Source organism: Odontomachus brunneus, unplaced genomic scaffold (assembly GCF_010583005.1).
Source record: "Odontomachus brunneus isolate Ranch 3 - 2012 unplaced genomic scaffold, Obru_v1 Obru_scaffold_012, whole genome shotgun sequence".
In the NCBI taxonomy this organism is placed as follows: domain Eukaryota; kingdom Metazoa; phylum Arthropoda; class Insecta; order Hymenoptera; family Formicidae; genus Odontomachus; species Odontomachus brunneus.
In genome coordinates, this window is record NW_022639462.1 from 2,330,455 (window position 1) to 2,344,250 (window position 13,796).

General features: G+C 50.8%; 2 protein-coding genes across 2 annotated transcripts; one reads left to right on the forward strand and one right to left on the reverse strand.

Annotated features, from left to right (window-relative positions):
- Positions 1 to 1,271: 1,271 nt before the first annotated feature.
- LOC116840875 lies at positions 1,272 to 4,155 on the reverse strand. The gene is made up of 2 exons (XM_032808191.1): positions 3,180 to 4,155; positions 1,272 to 3,044 (listed from the first exon to the last, which is right to left on the reverse strand). Exon 2 carries the CDS (start codon positions 2,890 to 2,892, stop codon positions 1,300 to 1,302), a length of 1,593 nt encoding a protein of 530 aa, XP_032664082.1. The 5' UTR covers positions 2,893 to 3,044; positions 3,180 to 4,155; the 3' UTR covers positions 1,272 to 1,299.
- Positions 4,156 to 9,278: 5,123 nt separating this feature from the next.
- Positions 9,279 to 10,079, forward strand: LOC116840888. Its single transcript, XM_032808212.1, has one exon. It carries the CDS (start codon positions 9,279 to 9,281, stop codon positions 10,077 to 10,079), a length of 801 nt encoding a protein of 266 aa, XP_032664103.1.
- Positions 10,080 to 13,796: the final 3,717 nt, after the last annotated feature.

Here is a 13,796-nt window from a genome sequence, read left to right on the forward strand (position 1 = left end):
GCTCGCCTCCGCGTATCCTGGCCCTCAGACTCGGATTGAGAGTGCGATCTCAATCGCGGTAGTAGCTCTGCGGTAGTCTACCGCTTCCCAGCGCCTCCACGCTCGGAGAAGTCCCCCTTTTTGGAGGTAGTATATATATGCTCAGAGTGCGGAGACTGAATTCCGTCTCCTCTCGTGAGCGATGCAGTCTAGTTCGATGAAGATTCAGCCGGGAGAGTTGCTGATGCGACTGAAACTAAGTCCTGGGTGACTGAGAAGCGAGCGTGGCTCGCGTGTTGAGTCGCATATGCGACTAACAAGGAAACGGTCGGGGGCGTCCCTCACCGAATTTGATGAGCATTGGATATGTTGTAGAGCATCAAAAAACATTAGACACGTATTTTTTTTTATGTGCTTATCTCGAGGTTTAGGGGTTGAAACCACCCCTTGAAAAAAACGGACTTTTTCATTTTTATTTAATATTTCCTAAAATATGAGGTATATGAAAAAATATTTCAGACAAAAGTTTTACAGTATCTTATGCCCTTTCCATCGGTCTATTCAAATTTTTTAAAATGCAATATTTCACCCCCCCCCTCCCTCTCCCCTTCGTCACCTTTGCAAATTTTTAAGTTTTTGTAAGGACAAAAATTAAAAAGCATTTCATGCCAAATCCATCGATATATAATAATAGTATGGTTCCTCGATTCAATTCTTGGCAAAACTACATGACTGATAACTTCGCGTTATAGGCACCGCGTTGTGCGAGTAGGTAAGTACTGTACGTTGCGTTGGATTACTTCTCTTCACTTGCGCTATGTTTTATAACTACTTGCGCATATTTTCTCATATTACAAGATAAAAACGAATTAATTCTAATCATATGATATGTAATATACGAAATAAAGACGTAAGCAGAGATAAACAACAGTAAGCATATATAACAACAGTAGCAAATGTGCGCGGCGTCGCAATTTGTACAGAAGTTTTCAATGTATATTAAATATGTTTACTGCAAAGTAAATTGATACAAGATCAAGGCAGGTTAAAATAAAATTGTAATGCATGAAATAAAAGAAACACATATTCTATTACTTTTGCAAGAGAGAGAAAGCGTGTAATGTGAATATACAATATATAATTACTAATTGCTAAAGATAACAGAGAACTCCGGATAAATTATGGAATAGTAATATAAGGAAACAAAGTAGAAAGGAATAATAAATTGTAGTAGAACAATATTTGACAATAATATTTATTTAACAATATATTTTAAAGCAACAGTACAGAATTTGCATATGAACGGATAATGTATTATATTTATTGCACATATTCGTTACAAAGATGATGATCATGGAAAAAATGTGTAATACAAAGCGATTTTTTACACCAAGAACAAGTAATTATGGCAGTTTCGCCACAAATATCGCAATTTACTTTCGAATCCCTTTGGAAACAAAATTCAACCGGTGTTTGAAACTCTGTTGGTCTAATCTCTACATATCCACTTTTAAACCATGCATATCGAAATAAACTTTGAAACCTAGGCGACGAGAATTGATGGTGCGTTAATGATTGTAATTTCAAAATATTATTTCTAGTATGAAGTTCAATTGCAAGATTTAACAATAAAACAGTATCAGAAAAATGTCTAATAAAATTTTTCCATAATCGGAAGCCGTATACATCTAATGGCTGTATTTGTCCTGTTGTACCGGCTGGAATTGTTAGAAAAACAATATCTGTTGCATAATCTGTTCTAGTTTCCGCTATTATGTTGGGACAATGCCCACTCCAAGAATCTAATAATAATACAGATTGTGGCCCAACATTCGGAAAAAATACTTCTTTCAACCAGGTTTTTACATGATTTGACGTTAATTTTCCTGATGTAGAAGCCGTAACAAAAATATTAGGCGCTTTGAACATAGTTTCCTGTACTCTAGGACCAAATGTTCCTGTTACTTCCTTTAAAACAATGAAAAGCGGAGACAATAATCTACCATCCGCTGAAATTGTCGGCTGTATAGTATAACTATGCGTAGTTGCTGATATGGACTGTACTACAGATTCTATCTTTTTTGTGCCTTTATGTGATAACGTACGACCGGAATGAAATTCTAACTGAAATCCGCTCTGATCAGAATTATAAATATTTTCTAATCCATATCTACCAATGTAATATTTTACGTTTTCAATAAATGTATTGCATTTATTTTCAAAATTTGATTTTGATAATAAGGATTTTTTCGTGACAAATTTGGTTATTTTCCGAGACACAATATTATATGCAATTTTGAATCTTTTTACCCACGTCATTGAAGCTTTGAATTTGTCCACATTTTCTTCTTCTTGCGCTCGAGATGCCCATCGAGCGATGTCAATGTCATGAATAATCATTCCTTTTTCAAGTGCTTCATTGAAGCGATTTAGTGTGTATTGAGATATCCTTTTTAATTTTTCTGTTCTACTACCGCCTTCATTTACTTGGTTGTCCCACCGTCGTAATTGTCGTATAGATGTTACCTTTCTAAATCTTCTTTTAACTCCTTCAAGCGATCTTGCTCCTGTTTTACCGCTCTTCCAATAATCTATTGCTTGTTTTTTATAGTCATGTGATATACTTGCTTCAACGGAAGCGCAAATAACTTCTTCTGGAAGATATTCTTGCCCTTCATTTTCTTGTAATAAATCAACATTTTCTGCTTCTGGAACTTCATATGTATTGTAAAAATCTAAAGTATCCTCCTGTTCTATTTCAAATTCATTATCATTTTCTACTTCTCTCAACATATATTCAATCTTCTCGTTCATTTCAATTTCCTTTAGAGTTATTGGACTTTGTGGAGGATTAAGAACATTGAAAGTTGCATAAAGCAACGTAATAACGTTCAAGGCATTAAATTGCATCATTCTGATAAAAAATATTAAAATAAAGTATGTCTTTTGAACTGTGATTATATAAAAAAAAAATATATACTTTATAATAAATGCAGTGGTCTTCTGTTAGTTCTAATGCCGCTTCTTTTGCTTCTCTTTGTTGATACCAAAAATATGTAGTGAATCTAAAATAAATCAATGTCGTGATAATGGAGAAACAGCTTTATAAAAGATATAGAGAGATAGATCACATAGGTGTTATGAAATTTTAAATAAACAAAAAAATAAAATTTATCAACTTATAACAATTTTAGTAGTACCTTTTAAATATTCGTCGAAACATCAATCACAACATTTTATTAGCAAATGATTCTTTAGATACAAAGTCAGAGAATTACGTAAAAAGTGATAGAAAATGATGAGTTACAATAATACAATACTTTAATTACACATGGCACACATGTATGTGTATCCAAAATTAATAACTATAATTATAATTGCACAATTATCACAACGCACAACTCTTTACTTTGTCAACTCACGAGTTAAAATGTCAGTCTTCCGGTACAACGGACATTTATATAGTGGCTATATGGTATGTATATACAATCTATTTTTACCAATGACGATCGCATGATTCTATTCCTGAACGTCGTTTGGCACGACGTTTGCGATCTTCAAAACAACAATATACAGGGTGACTCATTTTAATTAATGCACTCAAATATCTCAAAACCTGTAAGTTTTAGAAGGAAACGTTTTAGACAAAAGTTGTATGGTTTAAGGGGGACATAGATTCCAATGTGAGTCATGTGGTAGATGTCGTTTTCAAGAAATTTTAAAGGTAACGAATTTCTTAAATGAAACTCGGATATTTTTATCGACGACTGTACTTCAGATATATTCTTAAGTGATTAAGCATATATGTAAGAAAATATTTCATATACCATCTGTGCAGTGCAAAAACAAGGTCAACTAGTGCGTCATAGTTTTTCAGTAACAATATTAAGTCACTCATATTAATATATTTTGCAATCATTTTCCGCATAGAAACAGAATCATGTGATCGTGATTAGTAAAAATAGAATCATTCGATTGTATTACGTTCTATATAGCCGACGCCGCGCACAATTGCTACTGTTGTTACATAAGCATATTTATCTCTGCTTACGTCTTTATTTCGTATATTACATATCATATGATTAGAATTAATTCGTTTTTATCTTGTAATATGAGAAAATATGCGCAAGTAGTTATAAAACATAGCGCAAGTGAAGAGAAGTAATCCAACGCAACGTACAGTACTTACCTACTCGCACAACGCGGTGCCTATAACGCGAAGTTATCAGTCATGTAGTTTTGCCAAGAATTGAATCGAGGAACCATACTATTATTATATATCGATGGATTTGGCATGAAATGCTTTTTAATTTTTGTCCTTACAAAAACTTAAAAATTTGCAAAGGTGACGAAGGGGAGAGGGAGGGGGGGGGGGTGAAATATTGCATTTAAAAAAATTTGAATAGACCGATGGAAAGGGCATAAGATACTGTAAAACTTTTGTCTGAAATATTTTTTCATATACCTCATATTTTAGGAAATATTAAATAAAAATGAAAAAGTCCGTTTTTTTCAAGGGGTGGTTTCAACCCCTAAACCTCGAGATAAGCACATAAAAAAAATACGTGTCTAATGTTTTTTGATGCTCTACAACATATCCAATGCTCATCAAATTCGGTGAGGGACGACCGTTTCCTTGTAAGAGCCGTGGCACACAGAAAAACTTAAGCAGTAAGACTTAAGCCGTAAGCATAAAAGGCAAGGCACATAGGAAACTTAACGTGTTACGCCCACTAATCATAACACGTATTATGTCCATGTAACATTACTATGTCACTCACGTAACATTTGTAATCATCGTTTAGAAATATTGCAACTGTTTTTGACGAAAAACAGTCATTGAGCCTTACCACCTGAACTCCGCCTTGCTTTGATTGTAAAGTACACATTTTAAAATATCCTAATACTTGGTTATATTTCGATAATTGATTTAATCGGACACCCAATATAACCTATAATGATCGGCACATAATAGGCGATTTTTGGCGAACGTTTGGTATATGTACTAGGTTGTTACTGGGCAAGTTTACATCAAATATTTAATATATGTATTAATATATGTATAAATAATATTTAATAAATATTTAATATAAACAAATATTTAATATATGTATAAATTCATACAGCACACAAATATCCAAAATATCTTCCAGAGATATCTAGATATATCTCTGTGACGTCTCTAGAATTGTAATTTGAATATTTATACTGTACAGATATTTAGTACATATATTAAATGTTTGATATAAATTAAGCCAATGACAACCAGGTACATGTACCAAACGATTGCCAAAAATCTCCTAATATCATATATTTGTATTTTTAAAATAGTGTATAAAATTTATTTTATAGACAATGGACGAGATAGAAGAAATGGTGACCTATACATTATTTATATTGATTATCGGTACATATATATTAAAAAAACGAATATCTTTTCTTTGGTCTAATAGAAAATATTGGGTACGACCAATTAACTTAGAACGTGTTCGTCAAGGAGATTATAATAATTTACTTCAAGAAATGAAATCTGATCCTTATATATTTTTCTGGTATATTAGGATGACATTACGTATTTTTAATCAACTTTTAAATATGTTACAATCGTTTTTGACGAAAAACAGTCATCGAGTCTTACTACCTGAACTCTGCCTTGCTTTAACTCTAAGGTACACATTTTAATAAATAGAAAAAATATATATATATATAATATAAAAGAAGTGTTTAATACATATTTAAATATAAATTATATTTATTGTTGAAGATATCTTGCCACAGGGTATCAGATCTTCCCCTCTATGCCGCCACCTTATCGTGGTGGAGGGGTACCGGCGATCCGATGATGGCTCGGCGGCAGTACCTTTCGGCTTTGGCCGGAAGGGAGGCCCTTACCTGAGGATCGCTGGCGAACGGCGGCAACGGGGAAGGAAAACCCCCACAGAAAACCGGACCTTAATGGGCTACAGCCCCGCGGTTGCTAGAGGGGAACGTAAGACCCTCCACTGCAGGGGAGCCCGGCAACTCCTACAGGGCCGATGGGCCCAATTGCCGGTAGGGGTTGGCGGCCCTGATTCCAATCGCCCGGCCGGCTGAGGCCGTTAGATGGAGCTTGCTCCACCGCCAGTCTTCGAGCGGGTTTGGAGTTGGGGGGACTTCCGCTCCGCGGCGGGTAATTTCCCGTCACGGGGTAGGAGAAAGTTCCGCACCAGTAGGCATTGCACGCCGGTCTGGCAGCTGAAAGTGCGGGACACCCTCGATCCGTCCCTACTCGGGCTTCGGCCTGAGTAGAGTGAGGAGAGGAACCCACACCCGGGATTGCACGTCGGTAGCTTCCGACAACCCGGGGGGGGGAGGGGTGCGCGGGCCGCTCATATTCCGAGGTCGGGGTCGCGCACCCTGGGATGGCCATTCCGTCGGAGTTACCCGAAGGTTAACTCCGGGCTGGCGGGACGGGAGGTGGAGTCGCAGGGACTGATACATTGGCCCTCCTCACATTTAGTGGAGAGGTGCCGCACCCCGGCAACCCTGCGACTCCTCCTGGTCACGGTCGCATATAGCGGCGTGGCCGGCCATGAGGCCCCCCCCCCGTGTGGGCAGCTGCGCACGGGGAGCATTAGCGGTCTGCGTGGTATTTGCTAGGACCCTTACAGCGCAGGTCCGACAACGTCGGACCTGTACACATCGTAAACCCTCGGAGATCGTTATGTCATGTCTATAGCGCTCCTCTGGGGGAACGAGGACCTTGGCTTAAATACCTCTGAGCCGCGAGGACGGGGACCTCTATAAAAAACCCCCCCAATCCTAAGTTTGGAAGCCGTGGCGATAAGATGAGTGGCCGGCGGGTTAGTCGGTCTCGAGCGGTCTACCCCGGGGCACCTGGCGCACCCTGGGTGTATTCAGCCCGAACCCAGGCGTGGGGCTCCGCCTGGGGGGTATCTAGTTCCTCCACTTATCATGGCCCGCCCTATAAGCCTACGGGTGACAAGAGGCAGGCAACCTAAAAATAAATACTTCAATTACAAAAACCGGGGATAAGGGGGAGAAAAGTGTAGAGGAGGGCGCAGTTGCGTCGCCGGCGTCCAACGCACGGAGCAGGGCCGTCCACCAGCCCTGCTGGGACCCACGCAGCGGTCCACGCCGAGGAGGGGGAGCAACCAGAGGAGCAACCCTCCGGGACTTCTCCTGATCCGCCCTGCAGTAAGGGCGGACCAGCGCGTCGTACCAGATCGCGCACCAGGGTTGGCAGCCAAGCTCGGGCTGAAGATCAGGCTCAGGCGGCTGGCAGCCCGGAGAGGACTCGATCGGCCTCACGAGGCACTTCACGTGGCCGAAAGAGCCTGCCAAGGGTCCCCTCTTGCACCGGGACAGTGCAAGAGAGGGAGGGACGACTCGGTAGATAGCCAAGCGTCTTCGTTAAAGTGGGCGGCGGCTGAGGAAGGGCCGCTGGAGATAGTGGTGGTGAAGGAAGAGGCGGCAATACCGGCCTCCCCGGAGACCGCCGCCGGCGGGACTGCCGCAATGGTGGAGGACTCGTCGGTCCCCACTCTCACCCCCGAGAGTCCGGTGAAAAAACAAGGTCGGCCGTGTAAGGATCCCTCTCACGAGGGGAAATTCACGGCCGACCAGATGGCCTTAAAAAAGAAGGCCATCCAGGACAGGAAGCTAGCTAAGGTGGTGGAGTACGCTGCCGATGCAGCCAGGAGGCCTTACGGCCCTAGAGTTGATAGGGCCCTAGAGAAGACAGCGGAGAGGATGGTCCGCGACCATAGGGCCATGGAAACAGTAGAGGTGTCCACCAGACTATACCAGTCGGTGGACACCGTAATGAAGGTAGCTCAGAAGTCCAGCAACATCAAAGGCTCCCTCCTGGGCGAGCTGTGGAAAGCGGCCGAGGAACTCTCGGCCTGTGGCACCACGCTCGCCGTAAGGGCCCAAAATGTTGCCGGACAGCCGGGGGCCGTGCCTGGCTCCGCGGCGGGGGAGACCAAGGCCCTGTTGAGGCGGAAACTTGACGAGCTCAGCTTGCAGAACCGCCTCCTCAGGGCCAGGATCGCAAGGCTGGAAAAGGCCGGGGGTTTTGTGGAGTCCTCCTGCCTAAGTAAGGGGGGCTGTTGCGTCTCCTGCCGTGTGCCCACCGGCCGTAAGAGGTCGACGGAGGCGGTGATATCGGGCTTCTCCTCTGAGGAGGAGGTTGCCCACCGAAATAAATGGAGGGGTGGGGTGAGTTCCCTCCTTATCTCTCCCCCTCCGGGAGGAGATGTACCCATGGAGGTGGAGTTGGACGACTGGAGTCACAATCCCCGACCCGCCCCTCCTCACCGTAAGAGTGACGAGGAAGAAAGAGGGAGGCACCTCAGGGAGGAGGTTGACAAGGACCGGAGAGATAGCAAAGTCCTTCCGGCCATCAGGCATCCTCTCGGGGGAAAGACCGTCTCCCTCCCGGATGTATGGGGACGGACTAGGGGCAGCCAACAACAGCCACAGGGGCCGGGGCGTGTACTGCGCCAACAGCAGTCCCGGCCCAAGCAGGGAGGGCGAGCTGCCGCCCAGCCGCATCAACAAGAGCGGCAAAGGGGACAGCCGAGGAGGGAGGGCGACGGCAGCGACAACGGCCGCAACAACAGCGGTGGCCCCCTCTCGTGGATTATGGCGGGACGTGCCTTGATATCGGGGAGGAGGAGGGCACTGCCCTCGAGTTGTTGCTAGAAATAGCGATTCCCCGAATCTTGGCGCGTCTCGGATACGACCCCGGGGGCGGCGCGGGCCGGACGAACAGCCGCCGGTGCGGGTGCCTTTGGGGCGGGGCCGATATGCGGCTGCTCCTGACCCCCCCTCCACGGCCAAGGCGCCGGAGCCTGGCATGGAGGGGACAACGACGTCTTCTTCCTCCAAAAAGAAGAAGAGGAGGAACAGGGAAGGTGGGGGCGAGGGGCGAGCTTTGCCCCCCCCCGCCTTGAACCCACTGGCCTACACAAGGAGGAGCCGCCGCGAGATCTTGGCGGCGCCCTCCTGTGGGCGATTGCTCCCCACGCCAATGGCCCGGTCAAGGAGACATGGGCTACGGTGGTGGGGAGAAAGAAGGGGATGGAGCGGGGGGCAGAAAGGAGCCCCCTCGGTAGCATCCCGAGCGGCCTCGGAGACCGAGCGGCGGCGTCAGCGTGCGCCGGCCCGGGGCTGGGGGGGGGGAGGGAAGGAGTGAACAACAAACGGGGGGCACAAAGCCCCCTCCGTCCCTCTCTAAACCTCCTCGCTCGGCCGCTATATCGGTGACGTGCCCACTGGGCACGTACGCCGAAGTGATGCGCCGAGCGAGGAGGGAGATAAGTTTGGCGGACCTCGGGATCGGGGACCTCCGCACCAAAAGGGCGGCAACCGGCGCCCTTGTGTTGGAGGTCTCCGGTCCGGAGGGTTACGCGAAAACCGACGCGCTGGCCGGTAGGATGAGGACCCTCTTCGCCGAGGAGAAGGAAGTGCGCATTGCGCGACCGGCGAAGAGGGTCGAGCTTCGGGTCCGCGACCTGGACGACGCGATGACGATGGAGGATGTCATCACTGCTATCGCGTTGTCTGGGGGCTGCGGGCCCGAAGATGTTAAGGTTGGGGCAATACGTGCCGGGGCCAACGGACTGGGCACCATGTGGGTGCAGTGCCCGTTGGCCTCGGCCAAAAAGGTGCTGGACGGTGGCCGCCTCCGTGTGGGGTGGACCACCGTCCGTGTGGAGGCCCTCGCGGGGCGCCCGCTGCAATGCTACAGGTGCATGCAGCGGGGCCACGTGAGGGCAACGTACACATCGGTGATGGACTGCAGCGGACTCTGTTACCGCTGCGGTCGGGATGGCCACAGGACGGCGGAATGTGGCGGACAGGTTGAGTGCCCTGTCTGCCGCGACGCCAAAAGATCCTGTGGCCATCGCATGGGTATCTTCCTTTGCCCGATAGAGGGCAAAAGGGGAAAGAAGGAGGGCAAGGGGTCGGGCTACGCTCCCCCTCAGCTGCCCAAAGAAGGAAAGAGTGGGCGTCTCCTCAGTAAAGGAGAGGGAAGCCCCGCTAAAAGGGTGCAGGAGGGGGCGTTCGCAACAGTGCGCGCCCTCTGCCCCTAAAAGGGACAGGTCCCTCCCCAATCAAAGGGAGGAGTTTGAGTGATCACTTCCCCAGAGGTCAAGCAGACCCCGACGAAGGTTTGGGAGGGGGAGTGGTGGCAAAGGAGGGGCTGATAATGAGGGGAGCGGGGGCAGTAGATCCCGTTCCCCCATTATGAAGCCCGCAGTAACTGCAGGAGTTGGCCTGGAAGAGAGGGAGAGTGTACCATCACAATAGGTACACTTCTCCTCCAGGCCAACTTGCGCCGCGCTCGAGCGGCCTAGGACCTATTTGTCCAAGGGCTGCGCGAGCGCGGTGCTGGGATTGGGGTAGCCGCCGAGCCCTACTCGGTCCCGGAGCAATCGTCCTCCATTTTAGGGGACGCCCGGGACCAGAGGGGTGGGTGCTTGGTGACTATCTTTGGGGGGATTGGCTGCGACTCCCTCCCGATGAAGCTCGTCGAGGGGGGGGGGCGGCTACGTTGCGGTCGAGTGGGGGCCCACAGATGTGGTCGGATGTTATGCCCCGCCTTCCTGGACCCGCGCTGAATTCGGGGCACTGTTGTATCGGCTGGAGGCGCTCATAATGAGGCGCCTACCTAGGCCGGTCATTGTCTCCGGGGACTTCAACGCCCACAACACGGTGTGGGGTCCCCCGGGGACGTGGCCCCGCGGCGCGGACCTCCAGGAGTGGGCTGCGTCTACCGGCTTCAGCTTATAAAACAGAGGCCGGGAGAGCACCTTCGTCGGATGGCAGGGGGAGTCCATCGTCGATCTGACGTGGACCTCCCCCGCAGCCGCCCGACAGGTTCAGAGATGGAGGGTGGCGACCGAGGCGGAGACCGGATCTGATCACCGGTACATAGAGCTCCGTCTCGTCGTCGCCCCTCGGAAAGTACTCTCAAGGCGCAGCAGCGGGGCAACCCGACCGCCAAGGTGGGCGCTAACCTCGCTCGACCGCGACAAGTTTGTGGCCGCCATCTGTGCGACCAATTGGGACGAAGTGAGGTCCGTAACCGGGTCGCGCGAGTTTATTGGGGGGGGGTCCTCTTTCCCCCCCCCAGCCCGCAGAGCCGCCTATTGGTGGTCGGCGGAGATCGCCGAGCTCAAGCTCTTCGCCGGCCGTGCCTGGAGGGCGATGGTGGTCCTGCGGGACAGGGACGCGCGGGTGACGGCATCGGCCGTCCTCACGGCGAGAAGAGGCGCCGTAAGGAGGGTCATCGCCAAGGCCAAGGCCTTGGCCTGGGAGAACCTCATCTTCTCCGTAGACCGGGATCCGTGGAGGCGCCCATACCGGATGGTAATGCGGCGATTGCGCCCATGGACGCCCCCACTTACGAACACCCTTAACTCCGAGCTCCTCGACAAAATAGTGGAGTGGCTGTTCCCGAGGGTGGGTAACAACATCCCACTCTATACGGGACCCCTCTCGACTGGGAGGAGGAGGAGCTGACGATGGAGGAGATGAGGCGAGCCGCCAAGAGGCTCGGCGCCAAGAGAAAGGCGCCGGGCCCTGACGGCATCCCGGGCCCAGTATGGGCCTTGGTCTTGGCCTAAGAGGGGAGGTTGGGGGGCCGCCTTAGGCGGATTTTCTCCCTCTGCCTCGAGGCTGGCCTGTTTCCGGCCCCATGGAAGAGGGCCAGACTGGTCCTCTTACGCAAGGAGGGCAAGCCGGAGGACACTCCTTCCGCATACAGACCTGTGTGTCTGTTGGACGAGGCGGGCAAAATGTTCGAAAGAATCATGAAAGCCCGCCTCGTCCGGCACCTATCCCGGAATGGTCCCGCGCTCAGCGACGCGCAGTATGGCTTCTGAGAGGGCCGATCGACCGTGGACGCGATCAAGCGCGTCAGGTATCTCTCGGAGGCCATCGTGAAGGAGGGGAAGGTGGCGTTGGCTATATCAATTGATATAGCCAACGCCTTTAATACCTTCCCCTGGGACCAGGTAGACGCGGGAATGGCCCACTTTGGGTTCTCGCCCTACCTGGTTCACATAATAAGGGACTACTTCCGGGGCAGGCGCTTGGAGTTCCGCAATAAAGCGGAACTCCAATGCGGAAGGGGGGTGTATTGCGGTGTTCCGCAGGGGTCAGTAATCGGCCCTCTTTTGTGGAACATCGCATACGACCAGGTCCTCTGGACCGCCCTCCCCTCCGGCTGCCACGTTGTCTGCTACGCGGACGACACATTAGTGGCGGCCGAGGGACGGGGCTGGAAACAGGCCAGGGATATGGGGCAATTGGCCCTCGACCAGGTGGTGCACTCCATCCGGAGCATGAGTCTCGAGGTGTCTCCCCCGAAAACGGAAGCTCTGTTCTTCCATGACGGGAGTAGGGGGAGACCACCTCGATTAAAGCTCCGGATCGGCGGAATCTCCGTGAGGGTGGGTACCGAGATGAAGTACCTCGGGCTCACCTTGGATGGCGCTTGGGGGTTTGAGAAAAATTTTGAGGTGTTAACCCCCAAGCTGGGCAGAATGGCGGGTGCCCTCCTGCTCAACGTCGGTGGCCCGAAAAGGCGGGCTAGGCGGCTGTTTGCGAACGTGGTCCATTCGGTGGCCCTATACAAAGTTCCGATCTGGGCGGGGGAGATGGCCGGGTCCCGGCGGATCCAACAAATAGTCCGCCGGGCCCAGAGGTTTATGGCCACTCGTCTCGCCCGGGTCTATAGGACCACGTTGCACGCGGCCGCCACGGCCCTGGCAGGAATCCCTCCGGTGGAGCTCCTTGCTATGATGTACGCCGAAAACTATCGGCGTACTGGGGAGCTCCGCCGGGGGAACAACAACGGGACGGAACTTGCCAGAGCTATAGCCCTCGCTAGGGAGCAGGCCCGACAACGTCTCATCCTTCGCTGGAAGATGCAGCTGGAGGAGACGACGGGCCGCTCCGGGAAGAGGGTCGCCGATGCCTTCCTGCCCTGCCTACAGGAGTGGGTAGGCAGGGCACACGGAGATCTCACGTTCCGGACGATCCAGGTGCTCACCGGCCATGGCTGTTTCGGTGAGTACCTGCATAGGGTCGTCCGGAAGGAGTGCACCAGCCGCTGCCACCATTGCGATGCGGCTGAGGACACGGCGCAACATACGCTGGGCGAATGCTCGGCGTGGGAGGGATAGCGCCGTGTCCTCGCAAGCGTGGTGGGAGTGGACCTCTCGCCCCCGGCCCTTGTCAAGGCCATGCTAGGGGGGCGAGAAGCCTGGTCAGCTGTCACCTCCTTCTGCGAAGAAGTTATGTCGCAGAAGGAGGAGCAGGAGAGGGCCAGACGGGGGGAAACGGTTGTGGGGGGGGGGGCGAATTCGCCGCGCCTTCCGCCCTCGGCCGGCACACCAACGGGGTGTGGCGGCACCAGGAAGGAGGGCGCAAGCCGGCGCGGCTGGAAGGGTTATTCCACCCTCCCCTGGAGCCGCGCCGGCTGCGCCCGTCGGGCCGCCTCCCCAGTGGAGGAGAGAGCAAAGAGAGACGCCAGAGGAGGGAGGCTGCCGCTGCTAGGGCACTAGAAGCCCGCAGGCGGCGGCTCCAGTCCCTCCATCCGCGACAGGCGCCGCCAAGACTCGGCGGCGGCGCCTGGAGCGGCTGGCGGAGGAGAGGGGGTGGGGTGGCGGCGTTGCTCGCCCTTCCATCGAGGGGGGGGGGCATTGCTGGCGCACTCGCTGCCGCTCCCCCCCTCTGCCGGGATAGGAGGGTCCTGACCGCAGGGGAGGAGGGGGACGATATAAGCCTGCTCCTTCCCCCTG

Excerpts from the sequence above, each read along its gene's own strand:
- LOC116840875 (XM_032808191.1), bottom strand. The coding sequence starts at position 2,892 with ATGATGCAATTTAATGCCTTGAACGTTATTACGTTGCTTTATGCAACT.
- LOC116840888 (XM_032808212.1), top strand. The coding sequence starts at position 9,279 with ATGCGCCGAGCGAGGAGGGAGATAAGTTTGGCGGACCTCGGGATCGGG.